The 16724-nt window shown below is 47.6% G+C and overlaps 1 protein-coding gene across 1 annotated transcript in view; it reads right to left on the reverse strand.

Moving 5' to 3' along the window:
• Nucleotides 1-6921: 6921 nt before the first annotated feature.
• Nucleotides 6922-16724, reverse strand: part of LOC142588592 (uncharacterized) — a 49450-nt gene continuing 39647 nt past the window's right edge. The window contains exons 6-7 of the mRNA XM_075700428.1: nt 10022-10108; nt 6922-7029 (exon numbers count right to left, since the gene is read on the reverse strand). Coding sequence (XP_075556543.1) covers nt 6922-7029; nt 10022-10108 — 195 coding nt within the window. The remainder of the gene's footprint in view (nt 7030-10021; nt 10109-16724) is intronic.

A 16724-nucleotide genomic window follows, 5' to 3' on the forward strand; every position in this document is an offset into this window, starting at 1 on the left:
GCTAGTTAGTGACTATGCGCATTCTTTGGATATTGTGAGCACAAACTGTGTAGTTCATCATCCTCTTCATCAGTATATACTCATCCTAATACCAATAATCACCACCGTTTTATCTTTTTCTCGTTGGAACTCACTGACTGGCTCGCGCGGCCGCGTTGCACTACAAGGGCTCTGTCTTGGTACCATGCGTCGTCTTACAAGTGGTGGACCGTGCGTTGATTTCCATGTCCTCTTGCTCTACCGGTCACCCCTGGAGCTTGGCTCTGGTCACCGGTTGTGCTCGCCATCAACAGTAAGAGCACTAACGGACGCTTTCACTTCTGCACCTACGTCGGCTCAACCAGCTGGACCTACTTGGTCCGTCGATGCACTGCGCTGCAACCTTCAGGTTTTTTTTTTCTGGTCTTCGCGGCAAAGACGTGGAAGACTGGCTGGACCATTACGATAGGGTCAGCACTTACAACCATTGGGAGGGGGCACACAAGCTCCGCAATGTTGCTTGCTACCTTAGGGAGGCCCGTAAATTGGAGTTTTTCAACAATGAACGCGACTTTCCTGATTGGTTAACATTTACTGAGCAGCTCTGCTAGATATTCGGCACGTCTGCGAGCGCTCCGAAGTAGCCAAACAGGAGCTCGCTAACCGCGTGCAGGAAGCCGACGATTCTTACACCTTTTACATTTAAGAGGCCCCGTCTCACTCCCATCGCATTCAGAGTGACATGGCAGAAGAGGACCGTATTCACCATATCCTGAAGGACATCAATTCCGTTGCTATTAGAAGTCTTGTCGCTCAGAGCGCTATTAGAGTACGTGTTATTATCACGATATGCCCACGCCTTTCCACGCTCTCCTCTTTTCGTCTTCCACACGCCTCCTGCGACGCCCGCCTTACAGACAAGAGACACCTTTAGCACTGCGCCATGACGATACGTACGCAGCACGCAAGCTTTTGCGGAGCGTAGCTGCATGTGTAACGACAGGGCGTTTAGTACTGGGAAATGCCCACGTACGTAAGTTTACTGCGCCGTCTGATATATAAAAATAAAGGCACTTATTATCGAGAATCATACCAAGCCAATTCGAACGTACTATCGTGATTTCTTCCCAGAATACGGCACATTAGCCGCATACGAGTCGTACTATGAACGTACACTCGGAAAACGTATCATTCTGCACCTGACAAAGTGTCTGCGATTTTTTTGTCCTGCCGTGTGGTAAGTGCTGCGATTTTCCTAAACCATGGTGTGCTCCAGTGTTCTTTGGGACCCCTAATCTCTCGCGTACCTCAGTTGGACAAACGTAGGGACTCTCATGTTGCGTCAGAAAGAGCCGCAGCGTAGGGTGTATGTGTCACGACATGGCCAGCTGAACCTCGATCCAGTCTTGAGCCGGGCTTTTAGACAACAGTTCCATTTCGAGAAAGCAGATTTTACACTACTCGTCCGTGCCCTGCAGATACTGGAGTGCCTCACAAGTGCCAAGGGAGTGATCATATCAGCATGGAAGCCCTGTGCATGTGTCTGAAGTGACTCGCATACTCGCACAGGCTCTGCGACCTGCAAGAAGTTTTTGGATGGTACTACTATGTGGTGCCCAGCGCATGAAAGAAGGTACTTTACCACATAGAGAAGAAGTTTGGTTGTCTTCTGAGTGACCTGACGGTGCACCACTGGCTCAAACATTCAGAATTGGAGTCAATGCGCGAGGTAAGTCACGTCTTTTTCTGCATCGTTTGGACGCTTTGTTCGCGTTCAAGCGACACGCAGCATGTAGGTAAATCCGCTCGCTGCTGCTGCCGCGCCGAGCAGCGTCTGCGCGTTGTCTTGTGGTGCAATTATAGGTGCAGTAATTGCTGACGGCGCCGAGCAGCGTCTGTGTCATTTCACAAAGCAATCAAAACCCTACTATTGCTCGAACAACTTGGTTTAACCGCGTTCAACCACTGCAACTTTTACCCTTTATGTACTTGCCTCCACATTGCGGGATTCTGCAGGACTAATTTACTTAACTAAACTATAATTTTATTGTGCAGCTTGATCGAAACATCAATTTTACGCCAGCCATACACCGCAATAGCATGAGCCTAAATCATACAAAATCCTTCTTTAAAACCTGCGTTCCCTCTGTTGACTTCTTGCAACCGCTAGGATACATATTTTTCTTTACATTCAAATGAATACTAAGCACGATATTCCCAAGGGTAATGGGTTGCTGTCCATTTTTAAAGATATTGATACAGCGTATACACCAAGGGCCCACCATATTATGATACGCAAGTTGAGTTGCTCCTCAAACCTGCAAGTGTCTTGGCTACAGTTTTTAGCATGTCAATTTGTACATCATAGTTTACGTAATCAGGAATAGTGTACTTACTCCGCACTCGGTGGTATTCCATAAACGAAGATATTATTCCACCAGAAAGGCTGTTCTTGGTATTGGCGACATGCAGCCTTCATAGAAAAAGCAGAACGCAATTATTTCTTAGCAAAGGTGCACAGTCTTTTGCACAACAATAGTGCTCATAACTTTCTTTTTCGGACAAATCAGTGAGCTCGCGATGAAAAACTCTCATTTTTCAAAGAAGAGCCACCAAGTGGTAGTGATGACAACGACTTGCCTGAAACCTTGTCTAGCTTGTGGTTTAATTATTGCTAGACGTATTTGTTATTATCATTTATGTATAGCTTTAAACTGAATCCTACGGTGCTGAGTGCATCGCTGGAACATGAATAGTGAAAACAATGCCGAAATTTCTCAAATGCTATCAAATTTTTTGAGGGTTCCTTGTCGGAAAAAGCAGTTTTTTTTGTTCTCTCGGATTATTCATTGTGAAGCGCTTCGGTGCCTTTAAAAGTGGTGACTAATGTGTACACATATATGTTTTCGTGGGGGGGGGGGGGGGGGGTTGGAGATATAGTGGAAACGAGGATGGCTCACTATTAAGCACTACGGTGTCTTTAAAAGGAGGGACAGATGCAGGCGCATATATCCTTTTTTGGGATAAAAGGGAAACAAAGCATTAACAAAGCCCCTGGCTGTTTATGACACCATCAATCATTCCAGGAAATTTGCTAAGGCTCCGAAAAGTCAATTTTGTCATTACGGAAACTAATACTCGCTAAACTTGGGGATTTTTCACTAGCTTACCAACACTGCGCAATGCATACGGGATTGTTAGGTGGCCTATATCACAAAGCCGTCATACACGCGCATACATATGAACATAACTTGTCGGTAAGCTGTGCTTTTCCACTGATTGATCTGAACGAACGATAAAGATGGCTACAGCACGGCGGAACACGCTGTAACATGACGCGATATCATTTGAAAGAGACAAAATGCGACAGGATCCTACTTTGCGAATAGACTTGTTTAACCTCGCATACTGCGAACATCACAATGAATAATCCGCATCTACATTCTGCCGGCAGAAACAAGAAAAGTGTGTATACCAAACTAACTGAACTTCCTTCGAAGTCAACGGGTATGCATAAATAATAACTGTGATTAAGAAACTGCACTAGCGTGTTGTGCGATAAAACCCTCTAGCGTAATTCACCGTGCTTATAATGTCCAGAACGTTGACTACAGAAAGAAGACGTTTACTACCTTTCTTATGGCTCTATCATCCAACATGTAGTGCCCTCAACTTTCAAGGGTCCGTAATTTTATAAATTCGCTGAGGTGCACAAATGCTTCTTCAACATGTACGCCTTCGCAAACGGAGTTCTCGTGAACTAGTTAGCAAGTACAATATTACCGTAAATTTGGTTATTGATTATTTACATTTTGCGGCTATAATAAATGTTTTCCTCGGAGGTGAAGACAACCGCATTAGCAGTCAACTCCATTTTATCGGATTTTTCTAAACTGCTTCTGCTCCTGCATACTAACCGCCAAATTCAAGAATCAAGAGGCTAATCTTGCAATCGTAAGTGGAATTGTTGGGAAAACCAAGCACGTGGCGTGCCTCATTGCAGGGCAAGAAGTGTAGTATCCCTTTCTCTGCCGAAAGCTGATGCATCCGTGTTCTGATCTCCAGCCGTCTTCAAAGCTGGTGTTGTATAAGGATTTAGGTGGGTCACATGGTACGGTTGCCTTTACGCCAAATTGGGAGTTCTGAGTGCCAAGTTTGGCGGCGAATGCCTCGCAAACAAAGCGCTGTTTGAAGTTGTCTTTACATACCATTGCCTTCGAGGCTTACTATAAATACATACCATGATCGCGAAATTTAGATAGGGAAATACTACATTATTCATTATGTGTCTTCCCACTCCAATTGTTCAAATTTTTCTGTCGGCTTAGCCCATAAACCAGTTGAATTAGCTGCCTTTTCGCTGGCACAACAGCGCTGTTATTAAAATTGAAAGATATTTTAACTATAATGGTAGAGTAGAAGAAACCTGAACAGTTCAAATTTTAGACGAAAGATCGGAACCTATTGGGAGCAGAAAGTATCATCTGGTTCTTGGCATTGTCTCATACTGAAACAGACATACAACAAGGAGCACCTGGCAACAGAGATGGACAAAAGTCAGCCTAGAAATACATTCACAGGGGATTGGGAATATAAGATGAAAACATGCAGACTATGTAGTCCTAATAAGTTGTCAAATGTGCAACGCTTTTGTACAGTTTACAGGGGATGCGGGTGGAGGACAAAAACGCAGACCCTTTGCAAACGAAAAGATAATTCATTTAATTAATTTCCGACCAAACAAACGCTTATCGCCCTGCAAGATCCCTGCAAGTTCTCCAGCAATAACACCTGTCCAAATTTTTCTCCCTCCGTTTGAAGCAACTATGGAGCTCCTCAAGCTTAATGCTGTTCAGTGCCCCCTGGCAGCGTTGTCCTGGCTCTGTGCTCAGGGGTAAATCGTCTTCCTTGATTCAATTTTCTTCTTTAAAAAACTGGAAAGCATAAAGGACATTAATCGATGAATACAACGCACGGTAAGCGCGAGACCATTTCTGAAAGGTTAAATAGCACGTCATAGCTAAATCAGCCCAATGTGAGATGACGTTGTGCCGTGTTAGAGAGACCAGTGATTTGTGTTCCCGAACTGTGCGCGTTTCCGACACTCATTCTAACGTATTCGCCTTAGGAGGACGCTCTACCTCTTGCCCAGCTCCGATGCCACCTATTCAAAAACCTTTGAAGCGCGGAAATGCTATTCGGAGATAACCCCAGGCCCCATGTTATTGAAAGTTGTTCCATTGCAGGAAGAAAACTAAATTGCAGTGACTGTTGAAAGCAAAGTTTTGATTTAGGGCGTGAACGTTGTCACATTTTCTAAAAATCTTGAGTTTAAAGAATATGTGCGCAGCTTGGACAAGTGGTACACGGCTAGAGTCAACAGCGGAGCTTGAGATCACCTAGCTTTTACGTGGTTTGCCTAAGTTGTTTGTAGGTTGTAAGAGGTTATGCTAGGTTTTGCTATGTTGTCGGTAGGCTTGGGGCTAAGTCATTTCTAAATTTCGCCTTGGCTAAGTTGCTGCTAGAATTTGTGAGGTTATGCTGGGTTTTGCTGCCTTGCCTCGGCGGGCTTGACGCTGAAAGTTTTCGAGCAGTCGCAGGCCAGGATGGCTTTCTCAGTGACGTCGAGTGTTCAGGCGCCGACTCTTGCATTCTCTGGAATTAAACTCGACATCTTCGACGCGGCGTCGCCTCTTCTTAGCCGGAGCTTCGGCGCGGTGTTCCGGATCAGCTCGGCGGCGACGCATAGCTTCTCGCTTGGCAGTACGGCGCTCTTCTTGGTAAGCCGCTTCTTCGGGCGTCCGTGCGTTCTTCGGTCTTCCCATGGTGGCAGCACGTACGCACGGAGTAGAGGAGGCGAGAGGTGTGTTGCCGCGCAGGCTGTTCCGAGCTTTTACTCACCAGTGACGTCACCACTTCGCCGTACGCGAGTGGGGTGCGAGGAGGTTACCTGTCTCGGTGCTCTTGTGGGTGATTGCTAGGCAACGCGAGGTGGCGCACAGCTGGGCTAAGTTTTCTGGTAACGTTCCATGGTGGAACTAAAAGCTTAAACAGCTCCGTTGCTAAAAAATAGAAGCTCACAGTTTTGCAAGGTTGTCCCTCTACATACAAAAAACAAATACCGCCATTCTGTAAACTTCATTAGTTAGAAAATATAAATGGGCATATGGGACACATAACTTTAGAACTTACGTGAAATTGGAAAAATGTTTACAAGTCTTCCGAAAGCCATATTGAAATAACAGAGCTGTGTATAATACAATCTTGTCCGCTCTCAATGTACCAATAGCAGCATTTCACATAATTGTGGTATCATCTTTAATTGCTGAGTTACAGCGTTATAATCTTGGTGGCGTTCTTTTAAGAAAGTTTGCATTTTTCGACAATTTATATAAACTCATCGACAACCTTAATCAAAAATTCGCTTCCACCATTCGCTATATCTGAATTTTCCATTTTAAGTACGCCAAACCTGATTAATTTTGCTGCAGTGGTTGATCAGAAAATTATGGTTCATCCCTTTTTCACAGGAATCGGTGGAACACGAAAGTGAAGCGCGTCTTCAGAGAAGCTGTTCATTGCACGTGCTGGAGGACGGCGCAAGTTCTCCACAAACATCAGGAACTCGCAAACCGTACAAGTGAAACCAAGCGGATTGGTAGTAAATCGCGTCATGAACTCACGGTCCGCTGCAGCGAAAGGCGCATAATTTGCGGGTCGGCGACCGCGTTGCCGGTTTGCTTATCTAGGGGCGTCCTGTTGGCGAGCACCGTCCTGCTGCCAAGTCGCTTTGACGAAGGGGCGAGCATTTCGTGCGGCTATTCAATACCTTGCGTGGGTGGTTGAGTTGCGAAGTGCTAGGCTTCAGGAATGCGAGGGGCGGAGGCGTTCTGTTTCGCGCCGGACCAAAGCGAGGTCGACGTCGCTGCCTTCCTTCGGCGCTTAGCGCAGCAGGTTTCCTCGTGCCATGGCGAGCGAAGCAGTAGGAGGCGTGTAAGCAATGCTGATGCAGGCTGAAGCAGCACTCCGTAGGCGACCAGGCGTCACAGACTAATCCCACGCGAAAGAGAAACCATGCGCGGAAACTGTGTCGTCACCTGAGCTGAAGGCCTACACCACATAAACCAAGCTACACCGCGTTGGAGCCCCCCCGGCGCTAAGGCTGCCGAAGCGCTCACTGACAGCGCTCGTTAGCGTCGTGAAGCCGTAGTTCGCTTCACCGCTCCTGCATGGCGGTGCAATCCATGTCAGGATAGAGCATATTTTACGCGTCCGTGGCGACGTCACATCCGTTACAGAACGTTCATGGTGGACCCCGGCATAAAACACTTTTGTATTAAAAACAATTTCTCGTTTGCCGTGTACTTCAATAGAAGCCCCCGAGCTAAAACTTCCGCTTAATATCTTCAAGTAAGTTTGCCCATAACAGTCTGGTCAGGACAAAAAAATTACTACGGCAGAAATCTAAAAACGTTGAAGAAGGAAACAAAAACTATAATCATCGTCTTTAAGCAAACATGTTTGTCGCTTTTTTTTATTGGTCTTGGTGGAGAAGGCGTCTTCAAGTGGTTCCTAACTTGCTTCGCTTTGAGGTCATACACATAGCAGAAGCTTTCTTCGCCAGTGATGATCTTGAAAGAAGGCCTAGGTTACTTTCGATCAGATTTTTTTCATATCCTTGCACAATACAGGTAAATATTTTTAGCTTTTTTTTGTTGTTCCTCACTTTCGTAAGAAGACGTGGCACATATGTTGGGACAACGAGTCTCATACCTACATACCCAGCCAAATTTGCTCAGAATAGTTTGAAATTGTGCCATCAGCTCCTGAAATTTTGCGAATTGTGTAGCGAGACTTCTGCTTGGTTTTTTTTATTGAATCCTATTGACAATTATTTCGGTGCAAATGATTGAAATTCGGCGGAAATTCAGATGGTTTTTGACACTCATTTCATCTCCCCGAGCCGCCAAGATAACTCAACGTCTTGACTACGGCTAAGCGCCTCCTTCGTAAGTGTCGTTTGAAGCACTTGAAATGATTAACTGGCAGTTTTTGTAAAGTGAAAATCAAAATTCCAAGGAAATTTCCTCTCGGTTACTAACAGGCGTTGCAATTTCGTGAAAGTAGCGCGATGACAGTTGGGAGAAATGTAACCACAAACACGTGAGACTTTTCAGGGTTATATCGGCTTGGCCACTTACTGACGAATTGTCCGCCAACACAAGATTAGTGAGAGAACATGTCAACGCCACTAAATAGAGCTTTATAAACTCAATTTCCTGGTAGATTTTTCGTGGTGCCCCTTTGCATATGCCTGTTTTCATTAACGTGAACATCACTGGCGGTCACTGCTATAAAATTGTGCGAAACGCACGTAAATAAAAAATAATACTCGTCGACAGAACCCAACTAAACACACATTTCTGTAAAGAAACTAAAAGTGCAAGAGCTCACTTTGAAAAAAGTTTCGAGGTTTTGCAATTTTACCTGGACTATCCGAAGACTCTTGCGAGAAGGATGCTGATTGACTTTTTTGTGTTTGCGTGCCTTCTTTCTTTGGTGGTATAGTCTGAACTGTGCCGCATAAATGAATCAGTATTATCGCTCAACAGTGAACTTCTAACATTATGACAAGTGGTGGCTTATTAACGCCTGCCTATGTTGAGTATTCTGGAAGTATATTTATTTAATAAAGTAGCCAGTGACCTATGCGGACGATGTCAAGTTTACCACCAGTGAACCTTACGAAATGTCTCGGTCGGATTTTTTTTTATTCTGTCCATATGTTCATCTTCATTATAAGTCGACTTATGTTCACAAGCTAACCTCAATTACAAAGATATTTACTTATTTTGCATCAGCTGACTCTGCACTGTACCTTCATGCTTCTTAATCATATCAGGAAAAGTAGTCCACTGACACCTTTGGTAGTATGTACTGGCACGACATTGCGTACTTCCTCATGTTCTTGTTTTTAAGTTTATTCATTCACTTCACAATCTTAGAAAAAAGAAAATGTTGGCCCAGAGTGCCCTGAATAAGTTAGTATAGCAGGCGTTATACGAACCAGCTTCGCTCTGGTTTCCCAGCAGGTGTATGTGCGTGTCATGGCGCAGACGTATTCACGTGGGAGTACGCCAGTGCCGTGTTTGGGCGTGCGTTACGGGTCGCTCAATCCCCTGCGCTGCTGCTACACGTCACGTGGTACTACGTAGCAGCACAGACGACAAAGGAGTGAGCCTGAACGAGCGCGAAACATGTCGATGTTGGTATACCCCGTGACAACCTTTAGCAGAATCACCTCACTACATATATAATTCCTCAGAAACGATATCAAAACTACTCCGTAGAAATGCTAGTAGAGTCAATCGTCTAGGGTGCTCCAAGACTTGTCAGTATCTTTTCTGTAGTTTCGGGGTCCAGGAGCTTCATAATGCACAACGACGTCCACGTTGAAAATGTCCCTATCTGGGCTCCTTCAAGAACACTTAACTACAGAATGTGGGCAAAGAAAGCTTCCACACTTTAATCGACTGCGAATGCAAGCCGCTGCAAAGTGGTGAATCGGTGTCATTCAAATGGAAAGTTAATGCACGAAATTCGTTGACATGCATTTCTTAAATACGATGATGACATCGAGAAAAATCATTCCCACAAACGCACAGCAGAGCTGTAGACACAAGAAAGGTACTGTGCAGCACATTTAACTTCCTTTCTCGTCCAAGTTAGTTACCTTTTTACGGGAACCCACCCGGACTTTCCTGGCCGTGGCTACTAGGACACTTCAAACAACTAACTACTTGAGGTGATCGCCGAGTGGTACACATGGTGTAACACGGGAGTGCGTAAACACATGGGCGCGCGCCTCCGATTAGGTTACGCCAAAGATGCCGCAATGAAACTTGCAAATCTGTAGCATTCGGTAAACCGCATCAGAAAAGGCTTGCTTCGCATAGATTCAAAGACGATTGTTGCAGCTGCACAATTTTTCTTGGTAACATCCAAAGCGCGTTTTCAGCTCGTGATTCTGACGACCACCCACCTCAGCGAACAGGATGTACTTCATCCAGTTCTTGTACTTCTTTGGAAGACCGCGATCAATTTCCTCGCTTCTCAGGGCTCCGAGTTCCTGGAAATATATGTTAAACATGAGTTCTCCCTGCATATTAAAGCGCCCCTTATCTATGTTTAACGCCAGTACAATGAATTAGTGTCTGTGATAACAAAACTTTCAAAAATACTCGTGCCAGCGCTTCTCGCAGAGCCCTCAGTGGCGAGATTAGGCGCCGAATATCGCAAACACAAAAGTCCTACCAATAGAGTTATGTACGCCAGCTTCACTACCAGTGGCATCCTCGAAAATATTTGCGCAGTTTGTAATCACTCGGCCTCGTGCACTGTCCATGCATAAACACAGCCATACCCTCTTCGGGTGCGAGATTAAATCTGCTATACCTTCAATAAATATTGTTACGAAGGCTTACGAAGAAATCATTTTATTTACAGGAGATGGACGATGATCGCAACGTGATGGTAGCGCAGCCCGGCCTCCCTAACTCCTCGTTCTCTTCGTCTTTTTCTCTTCTTGTCTGCGCCTTTCGTATCCGTTACATTTTTCCCCGCAAGCATACGAAGCCCGTGGGGCGAGTCAGGATGGACAAGCAGGGTAAAAAGGCTTCAGGCGAGCAATATGAGTCAGCTGAGTTCTGCTTGATCGCCGACCATTGCACAGGAGGCGAGCTATGGCTTAAGTGAGTTCGCTCAGGCAGTCCACAACTACAAATGGGCCTGAATATTGTGACAAGAACTTTTGGCACAATCCACGCTTGCGTTGCGGTGTCAAAGGAAGGACCAAGTCACCTTTTTCCAATTATACTTGTACGTGACGGTCGTCGTATCGCACTTTCGAGCGACTTTGCGAGGCCAGAGTACGAAGACGAGCTATTCGACGGGCTTCTTCGGCGAGACACAAAGTATTCGATACAGAATAGTCACTGTGCAGTACGAAGGGTAAGAAAGTGTCCAGAGGGCTTCGCGGCAACCTTGCATACAGGAGATGAAATGGGCTATAGTTCGTGGTTTCATGTTTCGCCGTGTTGTATGCGTAAGTGATGAAAGGAAGCACGTCATCCCAGCTCTTATGATTGGAGGAGACGTATATGGCAAGCATGTTGGTCAGCGTTCTGTTCGTCCTTTCAATGAGGCCATTGGTCTGTGGATGATACGGCGTGGAATGACGGTACTGTGAAGTGCACAAACGAAGTAACTCTTCAATGGCAGCAGCCGTGAACTGGCGACCACGGTCGCTTATGAAGACACGTGGCGGGCCATGACGAAGAACCACGGAACGCAGCAGGAAGACCGCCACGCAAGCAGCGGTGGAAGACGGTATGGCTGCAGTTTCTGCATACCGTGTAAGATGGTCTACGCAGACAATTATCCAACGGTTCTTGTTGCTAGATAACGAGAATGGACCCAAAAGGTCAATGCCTACTTGCTCGAACGGCGTACTGGGCGGTGTCAGTGGCCGAAGGGGACCCGGCGCTGCGGTGGTCGGTCGCTTGTGACGTTGGCACGTTTCACAACTAGCGACATAGCGCTTGGTCGTTTCGTAGATCTTGGGCCAGTTAAAGCGCTCCTGCGTGCGGTGCAGCGTTCGTACGAAGCCGAAATGGCCGGATGTCACATCGTCATGCATGGCGCGTAGAACGTCGGAGCGGAGACTCTCGGGGACAACAAGCAGAGAACGCGCTCCATGCCCGGAGTAATTAGTTTTGTAGAGCAATTTATCACGGACAGTAAAGCGACCGCTGCCATTAGAATTACGGGCGGCGACAAAAAGCGGATCTAGGGTAACATCGTTCCGTCGTTCTCGCTGAAAGTCTGCCGCGTCAGGGAACCTAGAAGTAACAGCAGCGAGACAGTCGTCAAAATTCTCAGCATCGCAGTCGGTAGTCGCAAGAGGAATCCGAGAGAGGCAGTCTGTGCCAGCGTGATGACGGCCACTCTTGTACGGTACCACAAAGTCGTATTCCTGGAGGCGCAGCGCCCAACGTGCGAGGCGACCAGAGGGATCACGCAAACCGACCAGCCAGCATAAAGAATGATGGTCGGTGATAATCTTGAATGGTCTACGGTAAAGATAACACCGAAACTTTCGTATGGCGAAAACGGCTGCCAGGCATTCCTGTTCCGTAACCGTATCATTTGCTAGGCAACGGCTGGCATATGCGACAACATGTTCTGCGCCACTGTGACGTTGTACAAGCACCGCTCCTATCCCGATTCCACTAGCATCAGTGTGAACTTCAGTCGGGCAAGATGGATCGAAGTGACGCAAGAGAGGTGCTGACGTTAGTATAAACTTCAATTGAGAGAGTGATGCGTCACACATCGGTGTCCAATTGAAGGATTCATTTTGTCGCACAGTACTTGTCAATGGGTAAACGATGTCGGCGAACCGGGGAACAAAACGACGAAAATACGAACATAGGCCAATGAATGAGCGGAGCTCTCGTGTTGACTGCGGTGGTGTGAAGGAACTCATTCATTCATTCACAAAACTTTATTAGTGTCCTGAAGCCCGGTCTTTTCAGACCGAGGCGGGCCACGTCCACGTCGGCACCGCCAGGCCGAGCCTTATGGCGTCATCGTGGACCCTCTGGACAGCCCATAGCTGATCTTGATATGAAGAGCTTGTTATCAACTTGTGCCAGTAAAGCCATTTTTCTTCGGGGTCGGCGAGAGTTGCGGGACAGCCCGAACTCACCGCTTCGATTTTACGAGGATCGGGTCTGGCGCCATCCTTGTCGACTAAGTGTCCCAGAACCAGGGTTTGACGTTCGCCGAACCGACACTTTTTTTTAGTTCAGAACCAGTCCAGCTTTCTCAATGCAGTCGAGAACGAGGCTGAGGCGTTCGTTATGTTCTTCAAACGTGCGGCCAAAGATTACAACATCATCGAGGTAACACATACAAATCTCCCACTTTAGACCACGTAGTACTGTGTCCATGAATCTTTCAAGGGTGGCAGGAACTTTGCAAAGGCCCAAAAGGCATAACATTAAATTCGAATAGGCCATCTGGAGTCACGAAAGCAGTCTTTTCCTTGTCGGCAGGGTCCATAGGTATTTACCAATACCCCGATCGCAAATGAAGTGTTGAGAAGTAAGAAGCAGAGTGTAAGCAATCAATGACGTCATCGATTCGCGGTAGTGGATAGACATCCTTCTTCGTCACTGCGTTTATATGTCTGTAATCCACGCAGAATCTCCAGGAGCCATGTTTTTTTTTCGGACAAGGATTACTGGGGCTGCCCATGGACTAGACGACTCTTGAACGACACCTTTGTTCATCATCTCCTTGACTTGCTCTGCAATAACTTTGCGCTCGGAGGATGACACTCGGTAGGGCTTCTGGCGGATGGGCTGTGCTGAGCCGGTATCTATTCTGTGACGAGCGCGGGACGACGGCAAATGAAGGGGTGCATCTCCATGCGTGAAGTCGTATGCAGCCTCATGCCTGGCAAGGACCTGTACTAGTGCTTGCCGTTCCGATGTACCGAGAGCCTTGCTGATCATACGAAGCATTAGCTCTTCAGAATGGCGATTATCGCAAGGAGAGCAAGCTGTAGAGACGTCCGTAGTTAGTGCCGCTATTGAGCTACATGCGGCTTTATTGAAGAGAGCGATTTTCATACCGCGAGGAAGGACAACCGGCGTGGTGGAACAGTTCAGCGCCCACAATGTGACGACTCCTTTCGTCATGCACACGACAGAGCAGGGCACAAGTATGTCTTTTTTAGCGCAGTTTATGCGGAGAGACCTAACTACAAATTCAACACAATCAGCATCCACAGTAGTTGCAGAAACACGAACGGGCGTCAGGCACCACAGTGGTGCAATCACTTCATCAAGAACACTGAGTGTGTCTGTGCCCCTGTCTTCACCACCCGAGCTTTGTTCGGAATGTCCAGATATAAATAACTTGTTCAGTGATATTTCGCCACAACCACATTCCACGGAAGTGCCGCACTGTTCAAGAAAATCGGTACCAAGAATAACATTGTGCGAGCAACGAGAAAGAACAAGGAATTCCGACACAAAACACTTTCCTAGCCAACAAAACACTGACAGCACAAACACCAAGGGGATGAAGCCACTCGCCGCCTACTCCATGAAAGGTAATACCTTCGTTCCACGAAAACATAACTTTGTGGCCTTGACGGTTTCTGAAAGCGAGGCTCATCACAGACACAGTCGCCCCAGTAAAAACTGGCGCCATGGTCGGTATTCCGTCAATCGTGACATTCACTTTGTTTTTGTACACCACAGCAGGCAGAGGTATTTCTTGCAAAGACCGTCCGGTGACCACACCTCCATTGGCCGCGGATGTTAGTTTCCCGGTGGCGGTGAGGAAGAACGGCGCCGAGGGGCCGGAGAGTGACGGGGACGGCTATTTGATGGCGTCAAACTCCGCTCAGATGCTGGCGAATCGCTGCGTCTGGTCTCGTGTGAGATGTGATCGCTTGGAAGCAAATCGGTCGTCCGCAAGTCATATAAAGTACGGGTTCTGGGTGGCGAGAACATCGATGGTGTCTTACGTGATTGACAGGCTTGGCGACAATACCGAGCTATATGGCCTCTGGAACTGCAGTGTAACACACGGGAGAGTCGCGGTTCACAGCGTCTTCCTCGAAACGAATGGTAGACGGCTGCGGGCGGCGAGAAAGTTCGTTGTCATGTGGATAACGTGCCTCTGCTGCTTGGTGAAATCCGTTATATTTTTCATAAGTCGCGTCGTGGTAGTAGGGTCGCTGCTGTTCTTGTCGCGTCGTGACAGAAGTCGAAGGGCCTCGGGGGTAAAAACGCAGCTGCTCTCGTTGTGGCCGAGCGTCATAAGTAGCGCCTCTGTCGTAGAGACGTGGCTGCTGTCGGGGCGCGAGTTCATAATCATCCGTGCCCCTTGCCGCAGGATACTGGGAGAAGGATGCCACGTTTGGCTCAAAATCTGGTGGTAGGCGGAAGCTATGAATGCCTGGATGTGTCACTTGCGCGTGCAGGCTGAATTCTTCCCGAACTATTTCTCTGATCGTTGATGCAAGATCAAGGGGCTGGTGGCTGTCCTCGCTTGCAACTGTCGTCACATAGGCTAGCCTGCCAAACTTCGGCGTTATCCGCCTCGTTTTTAGTTGCTCGAAAGTGCGACAGTGCCGAATGATGTCAGCGACGGAAGCCAGGTTGTCTTTTGCGATGAGAAAATTGTAAACATCCTCGGCAATTCCTTTTAGGATGTGCCCGACTTTGTCTTCCTCGGACATTCCAGAGCCCACCATCCTACACAGTTTCATTACTGCCTCAATGTAGGTCGTGCAGGTTTCGCCTGGCACTTGCGCACGTTGCAGTAGCGTCTGTCCTGCCCTTTTCTTTTTCGTCGCGGAGTCGCAGAATCGCCCTTTGATTTCCTAAACAAACCTTCCCCATGTTGTGAATGTTTCCTCGTGGTTGCCGAACCACAACAACGCACTATCCGTTAAAAAGAACACGACGTTCGAAAGCTGAGATGCGCTGTTCCATTTGTTGGCGGCACTCACCCGGTGATAATGGATTAGCCATTCGCGGACGTCTTCGTCCGATCTTCCGGCGAAGGGACGCGCATCTCTCATTGCAGAACAGAACTAGTCGGGGCAGTAGTTGGAATCGGCCGTTGTTCGTCTGCGTCGCGGGACATATTCAGCTCCGGTGGATTTGGTGGGAGTCCAGCAAGGTGACGGCTCCGTCGAAGAACTTATGCTTCAGCCTCTGTCTTCAGGTGTCGATTACCCCGCACCTCCACTACAACTGTTACGAAGACTTGCGATGAAATGGTTTTATTTACAGGAGATTAACGATGATCGCAGCGTGATCGCAGCGCAGCCCGGCCTCTGCAACTCCTCGTTCTCTTCGTCTTTTTCTCTTCTTGTCCGCACCTTTCGTATCCGTTAAATTATTGTTACGTGTAGAAAGACGCAGACGAAACAGGCTATTTACAGGCTATTTGCACTGGATTGGAGCCAGAGCGCCAGGCCGACATTCACTCGCGCCAAGGGCACAGACCCACTTCGTCGTCGTTCTCTCGGCAGCTCGTCCCTTGAGCATCGCTCGATGATAACGTAATACTACCCCCGGCGGCAAAAGCGCCGTCACGGCGCTGTTAAATATCCAAGGGACCTGGAGAGTTGTAGGGTTTCAGTCGGGCGACGTGGACAATGTCACTGCTTGCCACAGCAGAGGACGTAGTGGGCGTGGCTGGACGATTTCATAGGTGACATCGGTCACTTGGCGAATCACGCGATATGGGCCCGTGCAGCAGGAAAGCAGCTTTTCAGAAAGGCCAACTCTACGCGATGGTAACGAAAGCAACACGAGGGTGCCGGGCACAAAATTGACATGGTGGTGACGGAGGTCGTAGCGTTGCTTTTGTTTGCCTTGACGGACTTGTAGACGAGCGCGCGCAAGTTGGCGAGAATGGTCAGCATGGGCGATATCATTACGGGCATAAGCGCTAGTTGATGCTGTGTTGGACGGAAGCACAGTGTCCAGTACTAGCGTCGGTTCACGGCCATACAAGAGGTAAAAAGAAGAAAAGCCAGCAATGTCGAGAGGGGAAGAGTTGTACGCAAAGGTGATGTGAGGTAGAGCCTGGTCCCAGTCACGGTGGTCGTCTGGAACATATTTGAATAGCATGTCTGTAAGCGTACGGTTCAA

This window comes from Dermacentor variabilis, chromosome 7 (genome assembly GCF_050947875.1).
Source record: "Dermacentor variabilis isolate Ectoservices chromosome 7, ASM5094787v1, whole genome shotgun sequence".
Lineage (NCBI taxonomy): Eukaryota > Metazoa > Arthropoda > Arachnida > Ixodida > Ixodidae > Dermacentor > Dermacentor variabilis.